This window comes from Hyaena hyaena, unplaced genomic scaffold (genome assembly GCF_003009895.1).
Source record: "Hyaena hyaena isolate Hyena2069 unplaced genomic scaffold, ASM300989v1 scaffold_212, whole genome shotgun sequence".
Classification (NCBI taxonomy): Eukaryota; Metazoa; Chordata; class Mammalia; order Carnivora; family Hyaenidae; genus Hyaena; species Hyaena hyaena.
The window spans coordinates 581,981-595,915 of record NW_024080845.1 but is presented as its reverse complement, the minus strand read 5'-3'; the positions used below and the strand labels follow the sequence as shown (position 1 = coordinate 595,915).

The 13,935-nt window shown below is 35.5% G+C and overlaps 1 protein-coding gene across 2 annotated transcripts in view; it reads right to left on the bottom strand.

Moving 5' to 3' along the window:
* APPL1 (adaptor protein, phosphotyrosine interacting with PH domain and leucine zipper 1) overlaps positions 1–13,935 on the bottom strand; it is a 45,949-nt gene that overhangs the window by 7,964 nt on the left and 24,050 nt on the right. Inside the window, exons 12-22 of one of the 2 annotated variants that reach the window (XM_039242441.1) lie at positions 12,728–12,770; positions 11,441–11,497; positions 8,362–8,453; positions 7,368–7,550; positions 5,869–5,921; positions 5,097–5,271; positions 4,974–5,010; positions 4,219–4,365; positions 3,612–3,662; positions 3,244–3,333; positions 2,078–2,242 (exon numbers count right to left, since the gene is read on the bottom strand). In XM_039242441.1, the coding sequence (XP_039098372.1) occupies positions 2,096–2,242; positions 3,244–3,333; positions 3,612–3,662; positions 4,219–4,365; positions 4,974–5,010; positions 5,097–5,271; positions 5,869–5,921; positions 7,368–7,550; positions 8,362–8,453; positions 11,441–11,497; positions 12,728–12,770 (1,075 nt within the window). In that variant the 3' untranslated portion in view covers positions 2,078–2,095. Of the gene's footprint in view, positions 1–1,924; positions 2,243–3,243; positions 3,334–3,611; positions 3,663–4,218; positions 4,366–4,973; positions 5,011–5,096; positions 5,272–5,868; positions 5,922–7,367; positions 7,551–8,361; positions 8,454–11,440; positions 11,498–12,727; positions 12,771–13,935 lie in introns of those variants that run through there. The other variant, XM_039242440.1, reaches the window with a different exon arrangement.

The following is a 13,935-nucleotide window of genomic DNA, read 5'->3' as shown; positions in this document are numbered from 1 at the left end:
ATTTGGTGTTGGAATGCTCTTTGGTCTGATCTGTGGACACAGGCGTGTTATTAAGGAAATTCCTATCAAAACATGACTTAAAAGGAACTACAGGTCAGTCAGCATCCCTAAGCCCGCCAGAGCCTTTAACCCTAGCCTTCACTTTGACCCAGAATACTAACAAAGGGCAGCACTTAGTTACCATGCAAAGTGCCAGCCTCATAAAACTGCCCCTAATGCTGACCACCTTCGTCATAGGGTGACAAGTTTCATCTGAACAAGTGAGGTGACAACTAAATAGTATAAACAAAAGATTTAATGAAACAGAGTTTACTAATTCTCAGAAAGGCCTTAAAAGCTGGACCTGCCATGGCTAATCAAGTGTTGACCATGGAAATTACGACTTCAAAGGAATGATACACAAACTATCAAGAAAGCATTCCTATTGAGTAAGCACAAAATCAACTGTCTTCAGAAAGTATTCTGTAAATTTTTGCTTTTTTACTATGTTTTGGTAACATAAGGCTTCAAAATAATGATTATCAAGTAATCATTATTCCCATTTGGCACATGGATAAAAATAATATCATCCTATACATAATTATCCCAGTCCACAGAGAACAGTGTGTATACCGTGTGAAACAGCCACACTATATTGTGAGAGCTAAAACAGATGCTGTTTCTAAATTCAGGAGCAACAAGACTATATCAAAAAACAAAGGGCTCTCTCCCTTATAAAATTAGTCTTAGTGGCTGGCTTATCTCTTGAAAATTTTAGATATGTGACTATTTAATTCAATGTATTTAACATGTCTATATATAGTTTTACATGTGAAACAAAGGAACATAATCTTTATCAGCAATTGTTAAAATAAAGAAAGAAAAATCAAGTTTTGACATAGAAGGAGGAAGAGGGAAATATTATTTAACCTTGGCACCAGGCTAAAATCTTTCCTTGGTCAACTCTCTTATACCAAACAGACCTTTTAAGCATTTGAAGAGTAGAAGTATGTACAATAATTAGTGCAAATTATTCTATTCTCATATATTAGTTATTTGCCTTTATGGATATAAAGTGGTGATCAGTATTTATCAAAACATGGAATTATGAAAATACTGTGCATATCAGTCTGAAATTTAAAAGATTACATTTTCTAAACTAAACTCTGGGCATTTTTACTTTAAGCAGGCATCAACTGTTACAGAATTTCTTTTGAAATGCCACTTGATTTTCAATAAAAATTTCAGCAATGCAGAAAATATGATGTATTATTGTGTAACATTATCTTTACATTTTAAGTCCTAATCTAAAATGTACTTAAACAAAAAAAAAAGTCCCTTTTAATAAATTCCAAAATCTTATTTTAACCATTACTGCTCTGCAGCAATAATTCAAGTTCCAACCTGAGAACTAAGAAATATGATCATTAAATGCCAAGGGCTGTATCAATCCTGAACTGAAGACACTTAAGCTTCTTTCCCACTGGCATCAGGTGTCACATGTCAAAGAAATGTGAGCAATCCTAGAAAGTGCCCTGAAATCACAGTACCACCTGCCACAATTTGAAACCTTAATTCTAAAATCTTTTTTCTAATTATTTTATAAAAGTTCTATTGCACATTTAATAGTTAAAATATTTGCAATCTTGTAGAATTCTCTGTATAAAGGGTTTTGAACTGATTCAGTTGAAAGCTTCCTCACTGATAGCAAAAATGTTCCTAATGAGAAGAGGAAGCAGATCCATGAATATCTGAAGAATAAATGGTTTCTTATGGTCATAGCCAATTACAATGCAAGGTAAGTTCACAATATGAAGGAAAAAAGGCTTGGGTGTTAATTCCTCAGCAATCTACTTCAAGGAGATGAACAGGTTTCTTTTAGACATGTGGAATTGGATGTTACTGCATAGTATATTATTTTTAAGGAAAAAAAGCAATGCAAACCTAAGTAGTCAAGGTCAATCTTATTTTTAAAAATGAAGTTAAAACAAGTAAATATAAACTTTAGTCTCGTTGGTATTTCAACATAGTTGTTACCTTGTGCCATTTCACCACAGAAACCGTCAATAAATTCCAAGGGGGGGGGGGTAATACCAACCAGAAAGCAAGGAAAAGTTCATGCTTCTGACTCTCTTTTCTTTCCTTCTTCTCCCAAATCACTCTCTTCTGACTGGCTACTGCTAAGGACAACAAACTGCCCCTCACTACTGGCTTGGTTGGGTCTACTGGAAGCAGCTATCAATCGACTTTGTTCTTCTAAGTCCTAGAAGAAAAGACAGAAAAGAAACTAACTTTATTGTTTGCAATCAAATGCAAAACTATGTATTTAAAACATATACTTGAGAGCTGCTTCAATCTTTGTCATGAGCATGTATGCATAATTCTGGCAACTAACTGAAAACAAAGTCTACACACAACCAGTGCAACAACAAAGTGACTTTTTGCACCATTTTAGAAATCCTGTAAAGCCAACATTTCCCTCTTCTCTATTTTTATGGCTAACAACACTCAGACCATCATTATCTTTCACTATATACCACACTAAAAGGCTCATAATGGATCACTCCACATCCCTTCTCTTCCCCCTCTCTGTCCAACTTACCTTACTAAATCAACTGCTGATCTCCTCAGCTTAACCTAGCAAGAAAGTCTCAACTTCAGGGCCATCATCACATCCCTCTCCTTTCTCCCTAAGTCCAATCCATTCCCAGTTCCTGCTGATCTGTGCTCATCAAGTATCCCACAAATGTCTCTTTTCTACTGCCACAACCGGGCCTGACAATCTCTTGTATCACCATCTAATTCATTCTCCAGATTTTGCTCTGAAACTTACTTAACTTAAAAATTATCCTGTTGGATGGACAATGATTTGACACTCGTGGTAACATTATTTATATAAACAGATGTTCATTCCTGGAGGCCAATACAGCTTTCAGCAATGGCAGTTAAGTCTGTATACACACACACAGCCTCTCAAAAGACCTGCTTTGATAGAAACAACCTTCACTGGAATATGGAAATATAAGTTCTGGTATGTTTGCTAAACAGCAAGTCAAGTACACATCGGTAACTATAATGTAAACATCCTGTCAGAAGACAGAGGTCTTCCTTTTCTGCTGCGCTATGCATCATCTGATTATGAAGTGGCTGAGGAAGCAGAAACAGACTTTCATTTGGAAATTCAAAGCTGGAAGTCACAGTGCTAAAATAAGGAAACTTCATAAACATCACATCAAAAAAGATCTAGATACTAGGACTACATACCTTTTCGATTTGTTTTTGTTTACTGAGTTCTTTCTGTTGTTTCTCTTTTACTCTCTCTATTTCCTTTTGTTTTTCTGATGCCCTACGATCCTAAAAAAAGATAAATACAACTAATGAATTAAATGAAACAACTTTAAACTTTTCAATTAATATGGTCTTTGTAACCTTTTCATATTTTTTATATTTATATGAAAGCACACTAAAAATAATTTACATTCTTAGTCATTTATCCAAATTATAAATACTGCATCAGCAATAGTATCCATTGATAACTTTGCATAGCAAAATCATTTTATTTGCTAATATGAAAGAACTTTTTTACTTTAGATAACATTCTTAGATCATCAAATAGTATCTTAGATTCTTACCAGTTCTGCATGCAAAGCTATCTGTTTTGCCAGTCCAACAGAATCACAAATCTAAAAGGGGAAAAAAATAGGAAAAATTCAGCCAGTTCTCAAAGTAACAATTTCAAGTATCCAAATGGCTGGTGCAACTAGATTTACAACTCATTATAACATACTGCTTCAGGCAAAAGCTGATTTAAGAATGTTCCAGTCCCTAAACGAAGTGTCTGTGTACTTTCTTCAGAGTCTGAGTTTCTGCTTCCGGGTCTTGCCTCTTTCACACACCCCACCTTCCTGTTATCTCAAATTCATTACTGTGATGGTAAGGTTTGTAGAGAATGAAGCAAGCAGTTGCTGCTCTACACTGAAAACATCTGGAAAAGGCTGACTGTGGGAATATACTGCAGTCCGAGTAAGTTAATGAGGCCAGAAGACTGCACCAGCTCTCAATGGCCAGGGAAGAGACAGGTCTGTAGTCAGCTCAGATATCTTCAGAGCAGCAGGCTTTGGTCAAACAACTCTGCTGAAGTAGGCCAACTCTGGGAGTTTTTTTCCAGAAGTCTTACTAAGAACTTTGACTATGATACGTATTTCACAACAGAAACACATTTTGAAAGGCCATGTATACCTTTTCCCCTTCATTGTTTGATTCAAATATATAGCAGACTGATGACAGATTACTTTCACTTCTGCCTCCTGATGTCCGAAGAACAAATCCAAAAAGCCTCTTGTTTTCCTGGTGTGTAGCATACAAAACTACACTGGGTAATGGAAACTGCCAAAGAAAACATCAGAAGCAAACCTGAGATTTTTCAAACACAACTGCACTCTTATACAGAACAAACTCAATCACTAAGTTATAAATATATCATAAACAGAACAGTAGAGCCCTTTTTTTTTTTTTTTAACAACATGGCAATCCAGGAACAAAAAATGTACTATTTGGTTTGGATTATCAGGCAGAATAAGAGGTTGTTGAATATTGAACTTATTGGTCATTTACACATTTTACAAAATCAAATACAATAATAAAAATGGTCTATATTATTAAATGATTAAATAGGAGTGTATACTTGCAACTATTTCAACCTAATTATAAACTCAATCATGTTTACCTTTTAATTACTACTGTGTCTATCCCTTACCTAGCAGCATATATCATATACTAAGAAAACTAAGTATCACAGCAGATTGCACGATTCTTTAAGTTGCATGGAATGTTCAATTATAACTTTATGGGGGAATATGTCCATAGACAATTATAACTTAGCCAATCATAATTACTACCATATTTCAATATATAGGTTCAGAATTATTATAAAGATAGAGATGTGTATGTGCACAGAGGGATTTCCAATAAAGCTTTAAGCATGCAGAACTCACCGTGAGCCTTGTAACTTGCGTCTGTGGATCAATTAACCTTTAATTAAAATTTTGGAAAACAAATTTTAATTAGGATGAAATTAAACTTTTTGTACAATTTTTTAAGGGGGAGGCCATACTTACTTTAAACAATCACAAGTGACTAATAAATGTGATTCTGTCATACGAAAGATGTTATGGATGGCCCGGGCAGCTAAAATTTGCCGCATTGTTTCATAAACAACATCTGGATTGTCATCTGATTTCACCTCCATAGAACCAAGGAATCGAACAATAAATAACTGATGAAGAATAGAATCTACAAAAGAACAAGATACATTATATATTTCTAAATCCCACATATCTCTTCCTAAAGAATAAAACACGTCATTACCTTTTAGATTTTCTAGTAAAGACTTCAACCTGGTAGAAGTATTTACAAATTACTTCTAACTACAGTGTTCAGATTATAAGGAAATTAAGGTCTCAAATTCAATAGCAAAAGGTTATGCTTTAACAACTGGTGGTTCTGAGTAAAAAAAAAAAAAAAACAAAAAACTCCTTGTACTATTATACCTTTTCTGTAAGCTTGAAATTAATCAAAATAAATTGCTACTGAAAAAAGAAAAAAGTCATGCTCTAGTTACCAGAAGAAAACATGAGCTGCTAGGAAAAGCTTAAAGGACATCTTTTGCACTGAGAATTTGACTATGAAGTCAAAAGTATGATATTCTAGAATTTTAATGAAATCTTGAAGCCTGATTAAGTTCTGTTGCTTTGCATGTACTACGAGCAAAAAGAAAGCTATATAGTAAAGCTACCATTAAAACAGCATACATCAGAATAAAAACAAATTATTTCACATGGTTTACCACTGAGAATTTTTTAAATAAAGAATACTGCACATCTGTTTTACCTTCAGTTTCAGATTTTGTACCTCCTCCAGATTCTCCAAATGGATTTGTGCGCCTGAAAAGTTTTTAAAAATTATGAACCAATGGTCAGTTATCATGAGCCATAAGGAAGAAATCTCAATCATTGAAACTGGAGTTAAAAACTAAAGTTAAAAACTAAGAGTCACAAAAACTTGTACACACATTTTTTCAAAAGCTCTGACATGCCTGATCCTGTTAAGCACACTACTGATGACTGCCTTACTCTGACAGTGGCCCCTGCCTTCACACTTAGTAAGCTGAATTCAAAGCTGTTGTAGACAGACAGACAGACACAGACACAGACACATGCACCAACATCCTAATAATAAACCATGTTGCAAAAGTTCTTAAATTTAAGTAAAGGGAGAGATCTCAGAACAGCTGATTTAGCTTCAAATTTAGCTACTTGAGAAAAATGCCAAGGATTTCCTAGGATTTTAAAAACCTCTTTTTAGGTCCTTTATTCCATGCTGCAAGTTGACTATGCTATTTGAACATTTTTAAGTTTTAAACCTGTATTTCTGAAGGCATACGTAATGGAATGCAAGAAAAGCTAACTAGCAATAGGAGCTACTTTGCCTCTGTGCTTGGTTCTTGGCACACCACAATGAAGGAAGAAAAGTATAAGTGAAAATAGGTTTTGTAAGCAAACAGAGAGCTAAGCTGTTTTAAATAATGTTGGCATTAAGATAACATGAAATTGATCTCCATAATACATGTCTGACCTATTCTATCAAATGCTAAGTAGATTTCTATGATCAAATAGAAATTATTTTTTTCTTGGTCACAGCCACGTAGATCCAAATCAATTTATTAGTTGTCCAACCTACTTAAATAAATTTCCCTTAAGTCACATTTCTTTCATCTCAGAGCCAAGAAAAATTTTAACAGATTTGATACTTCTCATTATATAAACAAAAGATTAATAATTCATAACACGAATTTAGTGCCTTCCTGGAGATCTCTTATTCTGACCCAAGATGATATTTTTCCTTTTTTTTTTTTTAATGTTTATTTCTACTTTTTGAGAGAGTGAGTCGGGGAAGGGCAGAGGGAGAGGAGGACAGAGGATCTGAAGAAGGCTCTGTGCGGACAGCAGAGAGACCAGTGCAGGGCCCGAACCACGAGACCAGGACCTTAGCTGAAGTTGGACACTTAACCTATTTAGCCCACCCAGGTGCCCCTCAAGAATTTCTAAAATATTGTCATGACCTAAAGAATGGACTGTTAGCTTTTTTCTGCAATTTTAAGAGCAAATGCCAGAAGCAGATCTGATAATTCAAAATTACATAATTTCACAAAAAAATAAATTCTCTTAAACTGGATGATCTTCACTTGTTTGAGGCAGAAAACAAAGAGGAAAATCTACATGATTCTTAACTACCAAAACCAGGTAATTCAAGAGAGTACAACACAGCTGATACACATATGTGAGATTTACAGACCACAGAACCACGGTCCCTGTGATCCCATTACCCACCTGCCTCCCTGGCCAAAGGCTTTTGCCTGGCCAGGCTGATCTTCACACACGGGAGAAATGATGTCAAACTGGATTGGAGTGTCTGGGGCAACGAGAGAATCTAGAGAGAGGGCAGCCAAATTTGTGGACTCAGATCCTAAGGATCCTGAGCTGCTGGTTCGAGCTGTCGGTGGCCGAGATTGTCTAAGCACAGAAGAAAATAAGAAGGCATTGCATTTAGTTTTCTCTTTTGGAAACTGAATATGAACTATGAGAAACTTTTTTTTTTAGGTAGGATTCACACCCAACAGCCCAACACGGGGCCCAAACCCACAACCCTGGATTCAAAACCCAAGCTGAGATCAAGAGTCAGACAGTTAATTGAGCCACTTAGGCACCCAGAAAATACAATTTTGTAAGTCAATGAGAGGAGAACAAATTTCAGTAAGTACAATCATAGCCACTTATTTAATAACAGACTTCTTTCTTTCCAATGACTAAATACAAAAACATAAATGACCTCACTCTAGAAATAAACACTAGGAAGATTTGGAATCTTTTATTTAGCACTCTCACTGGTAAATTTACCAGTTAAAAAATATATCTTCTATGTTTTAGGGTAGCTATTTCATACTAATGTAAGCAGCACTGCTAAAATCAAGTGTTTGCTAACTTGCAATAGCCCATATAAGTTTTAAGACTTTTTTTTTTTTAAATTTACTTATTTTTGAGAGAAAGAATGAGTGGACGGGGAGGGAGGGGGAGAGGGAGGGGGAGGGAGAGAGGGAGAGAGGGAGAGAGGGAGAGAGGGAGAGAGGGAGAGAGGGAGAGAGAAAGGGAGAGAGAAAATCCCAAGCAGGCTCCGCACTGTCAGTGCAGAGCACAACATGGGGCTTCATCTCATGAATTGTGAGGTCATGATCTGAGCCAAAACCAAGAGTTAGACACCTAACTGAGCCACCCAGGCACCTCGATAGCCCATATAGTTTAAATAGTTGAAAGTCTGGTAACTCACCCTGCCGGGCGCAGACTCTCATGCCTCTGCTGGAAGGATGGAGAAGGAGTGACCGCTTCCAAAGCTGACTGATTTACTCGTGCAGCAATTTCCTATTTTGTTTTTAAAAAAGGACTAGAGTTAGTAAAGCAAGAAAACCAAAAGTTTGAATAGAACTCCGAATTGTCAGAATGTTTCTGAGTTACACTTAAAATGCAAGTTGTAGTTACTAAAGTAGATCCACATTCCATCTTAATATTAAGACAAATAATTAACTTCATAACATAATAACTTAAGCTTCTTCTTACTTCTTACAGACCTAGGTCTTTAAATATTTAACTACCAGATTTTCTAGACTAAGATTTGTATTGTTAGACCTAATATGGCACCTAGTATATGGGTACTCAACACATTTGTTAAATAAAGAAATTTAGGAGTAGGAAAATAGCCACAGAATATCAAAAATATTCAAAAATTTTATAACTATACAGCTGAGTGTTTTCATAATCTTCCAGAATATATTTATACTCAAAAACATCTACATATTTATTAACTGATGAAGTTACCATTTTCAGATCAAAATATGAAAGGAAGCTTCCTCTAAGAAATATATTTAAACTTCTTATTCAAACACTGGCTACATAAAGTAGTATTTACATTAGAAAAATCATCACATAACATTTAAAAAAATTTTTAAGCTTACTTATTTTTGAGAGAGAGAGAGAGAGAGAGTGTGAGAGGCAGAAAGAGAGGGGGACAAAGGATCCAAAGCAGGCTCTGTGCTGACGGCAGAAAGCCCAATGTGGGGCTCAAACCCACAAACTGATATCATGATCTGAGCCACAGGCAAATGCTTAACCAACCAAGCCACCCAGGCGCACCATCATCACTTAACATTTTTGCATTTCTGTGTCCTATAGTTAGCAAAAATATCACAACAATGCTACAAGCTGATCAGAATTTCTCCTCTCATTAAATACAGATAAAGTAATTCTGGATAATCTGGAAAATACTACTTAAAATTTAGAGTTCTGATAAATTGTGGGAAAGTAAGATAACCCTGAATTATTCAAATCCAACACTGTATTCACCAGGTATTCCCTAGGTATTAACAGGTCATCCAATTTCCATTTTAATTTTTTGTTGTTCCCAAGTAACATAACACAAAGGAAAAACTAGACTGACAAGAGATCAAATTACTACAAGCATAAGGCTTCTCTACAATTAGCACCAATTTTCTCAGATTAGGCTCTTAAGATTATTATAAAACTAACAGAAGTTACTAATATTTTGGAGATCATGAGATATTGTTTCTTTATTCAAAACTTGTTCCCAGGTATCTAAATACTAGGTGTCTTGGTTGGCATCTCAAAGCCATTATGATAAAAACAGAACTCTTGAAATTGTTCTTCCATTCACTTGATCTTAAAACCTCAAAGTTTCTTGAATTCATCTCCTTCATCCTTTATATTGGTCAGTTACTAAACTACTCTGGTCAATTTCTTTTTCCCTGTTTCCACAACGTATTATTTCTTCTCTCTTCTTTAGTTACGCCCTATCCGGACCCTCAGTTCATCCCTTAATTATAATGGTCTCCTACCTGTTCCCAGACACTCCTGTCTAATCAACTATTATCCTTTTTATTTTTTATTTATTTCTGACAGAGAGAGAGAGATTGAGCAGGGGAGGGTCAGAGAGAGAGGGAGATACAGAATCCGAAAAAGACTCCAGGCTCTGAGCTAGCTGTCAGCAAGGAACCCGACGCGGGGCTTGAACCCACGAACTGTGAGATCATGACCTGAGCTGAAGTAAGATGCTTAACCGACTGAGCCACCCAGGCACCCCAATCAACTATTATCCTAGCAACAGTTTAAGACTTAAAAGAGTGAGGGCTTCTTAAAGAAATCAGCCTTACTCTGCCTCAACTGAAATTATCAGCCCCGCACAGCCCTGTGGTGCCCTGGAGGCAACCAGGTTCACAGCACAACTGGGCCCACCAAGACCAGCAGAGGCTCCTAAGCCAAGTCTTTTCCCAGCTACGTTGCAGTGTGGACCCACTGGATTCCTTCCACAGTTCTCTGGATTCTGCTTGTGTATCTGGACTGCACCGACACGGAAGTTCATCTGGTTTGACACCCCTGCTACTCAAAGCATAAGTGGCAAAAACTCAGAATTCAGGCTGCCTCACCCTAGACATAATATGCGTTTTAACAAGATCCCCAGGGGATCTGTATGCACATTTCACCTTTCAATTACTCTTCAACAAGAAACTTCAACTCATTATATTACTGGTTTCATAAACACAGCATTTCTGCCTTTGTGCTTTTGTTTTTATTCTCATGTTTGTAATTTCTTCTTTTCCCCAAAATATGGACAAATCTTAGCCAGCTCAGGAGTCTATCACCTCCACAGTTTTCTCTAAAATTAAAGTCCACACTGATCTTAACATTTTCAAATCTTAAAATTTTAGTCATTACCATACACTTTCAATTATACACTGTTTTATATGAAATGTTACTTAAAGTTTTAGTTTTGTATTCCCATACACAGAGCCTCCTGGAGGGCAGAGCCATGGCTTATTATCCATCTGTATCCTTCTCCATGGTGCTCAACCCAAAGCTAAACACAGCATTGATATCCAGTAAAAATATGTTAGCTGACAGAGTTCAGTTACATTTGAAATAATTTATCTTTCTTTTAAAACAAATTTAATGTTTTTATTTATTTCTGAGAGAGAGAGAGAGACAGTGTGAGCAGGGTAGGTTCAGAGAGAGAGGGAGACACAGAATCTGAGGCAGGCTCCAGGCTCTGAGCTGGCTGTCAGCACAGAGCACGATGCAGGGCTTGAACCCATGAACTGTGAAATCATGACCTGAGCCGAATTTGGACGCTCAACCGACTGAGCCACCCAGGTGCCCCAGAAATAATTTATCTTTCTAAGAAGACTGGATGCTCATACATGGATACATTAAAGCTACCCATTCAAGGGCAAATCAAGATTACAGAATTTGAGAAATTCTGACATAATTAATAAAAGCCATGTAAGCCACAGAATTATTCAATTTTGCCAGATCTGGATACCATAAAATAAAAATATTACCTCTGGGTTTTCACTTAAATATATTTGTTTGGATATGTTATTTATTGTACAGATCCACTGCAAGAGAAAAAAAAAAGAAAAATAAGTTTTTTCCTACAATGCTTCTCTTCTAAAAGAGAATGTTCAATATTTCATTGACGTTTCATAAGATATAACATATAATCTTTTACATAAAAACAATATTATCCTATATATATAAGCATACTTAGGGTATAACACAACAGTGAACAGATTATTTTTAAAGCCCAAATTAACTTCATGCAAGGAAATAAAAATATAGCAATAATATTAAGCTATAATTTAGTAGCCCATTATTTGTCTTTTTATATCACTTCCCTTCATAATCCCCACTAAGTAAGACAGTCTGGGTTTAAATCATGATTAACACTAATGCAAAAAAGCAAAGAGCTAAATATATTCCCAATGAATGCATTTTACATACTTCCTTCTTTCAGATTTATAACTAATTAACATAAAAAATGCTCTCTCTTCCACATTTTCCACTTTACTCTCGAGGATTTCAGTCCATGATGAGCCTCATTAAACTAACATTCTGTGTGGTAAGCCCTGCAGAGGGCAGACATCTGTCTGTGTTCCTCACAAACCGAAAGCAAGTTTTAATGCCTACCCTTTTCCACAAGAGGTAAATAGAAATAGATCTCTACATAATTTCTAACCTTGTCTTTTACCAACACAGTTATAATACCAGATAACATGGCTCAAAATCAAATACAATATATTTTCATCAAAGAATATTTCTCAAGACAAAGTTTTTGAAGCGTCAGTTCTTGGTGGTAACTTACCTTCCATATTCGGTGCACTAGAAGTAAAAATGGAGCCAAAACTAAAAGACTTGTGAGGAAGAACAAACACTCCCAAATTTTTGTTTTTCTGTCTTTCATTTTTAGCTTTACTTGCTTCCTGACATGCTACATCTGCTGCCACTATGTTCTTAATGCAGCAAATACAGTCTCAGAAAGTTGGTGAGAGAAGGGAATAAATTAAACTGTCACCTCATGATACTAACAGCTTGCCAGAAAGCAAGTCACAAGGTCATTTCTGAAGCTGTGCCTTTAAAAAGACAGACAGCAATGATTGCTAAGGTCTCCCCTTATAGGTCTCACTATAAAATTCTGTGTGAAAACTTGAGAATGTTGCTTGGGGACAAGAGATTTTTATTTAAAAAAAATTTTTTTTAATTAACTAGGATTTTCCAAATCTCTATCTTAATATTTAGTTGAGATATCTTAAGATGTTGCTGAAGAAATTAACTAGATAAAATTTTACCTCTTCATGGTCTTTTTTACTTTCTGCTTGCAAAATTGAAGATCTGAAAAAAAAGAAAAAATTTTGACCCTTAACTTAAAAAAACTGATCTGCTATCTTTCAAAGTACACATAAAACCAGTCAGGATCAAAACTAAAAAAACCCCAAAACACACAACCAACCAGTATCTTAGGAAAAGGAGACCACCAGAGGCATTTGTACTCAGATTTTAACAACTTTTGACTTTGGCCACCTGTGCCAAAATATACCAAAAAATAAACATATGCTGTTTTTCAGAAGACAACTATACCAAAGGAACAATGCAAATAAGACAATGCACTTCAACTTTCTGACGCATCGCATATATTTCAGATAGAAATCAGTGATCCTAATAGAAAATACCAATTGTAGTTGATTATTATTTCTCCATAAATACAGTTAAGTAAAATTTTTCACTATATTAATCCTTAACATTAGGATATTTAGCTTTTCTACAAATGTTACTATTCTAAGTTATAGAAAAAAATAATTACTAATTTTGAATCACACTAGGAATGAGAAGTGGGAAATTGTGTTACGCATTATTAGCAATAAACTGAAAAGACAAAAACATAAGTACATGTGGTGACATACTAATAATCTGATAATTCTGACAAGTGAACACAGGGACTCCCAACATCCATCATGATAAATGACACAGTAACTGACATTCGTTACATGTTTAAAGAAGGAATATGAAATTAAACCACCATTTGACACAAGACAAACCATAGCATCTTTACATAAATATAAAGGAAAAATGACTAAAAACTCAGAAGCTACATCTGAATAGTAAGGAAGATCAAAAACAATATTTTAAGTAGAAAAAACTGCAGATAATCTATCTAAACATCTATCACTAGGAAAAATTTCAGATTATGGTTTACATCGTTAGATGGATTATAACATAGCCATTGTGAAACGTTTTTAATAAGCAGCTGTAGATCCAAAGTATATATACAGAGCTGATGCATAGGAGCACATGTACCCCAATGTTCATAGCAGCACTCTCCACAATAGCTAAAACATGGAAAGAGCCTAAGTGTCCATCAACAGATGAATGGATCAAGAAGATGTGGTTTATCTATACCATGGAATACTACATGGCAATGAGAAACAATGAAATCTGGCCATGTGTAGCAACATGGATGGACCTTGAGGGTGTTATGCTGAGCGAAATAAGTCAGGCA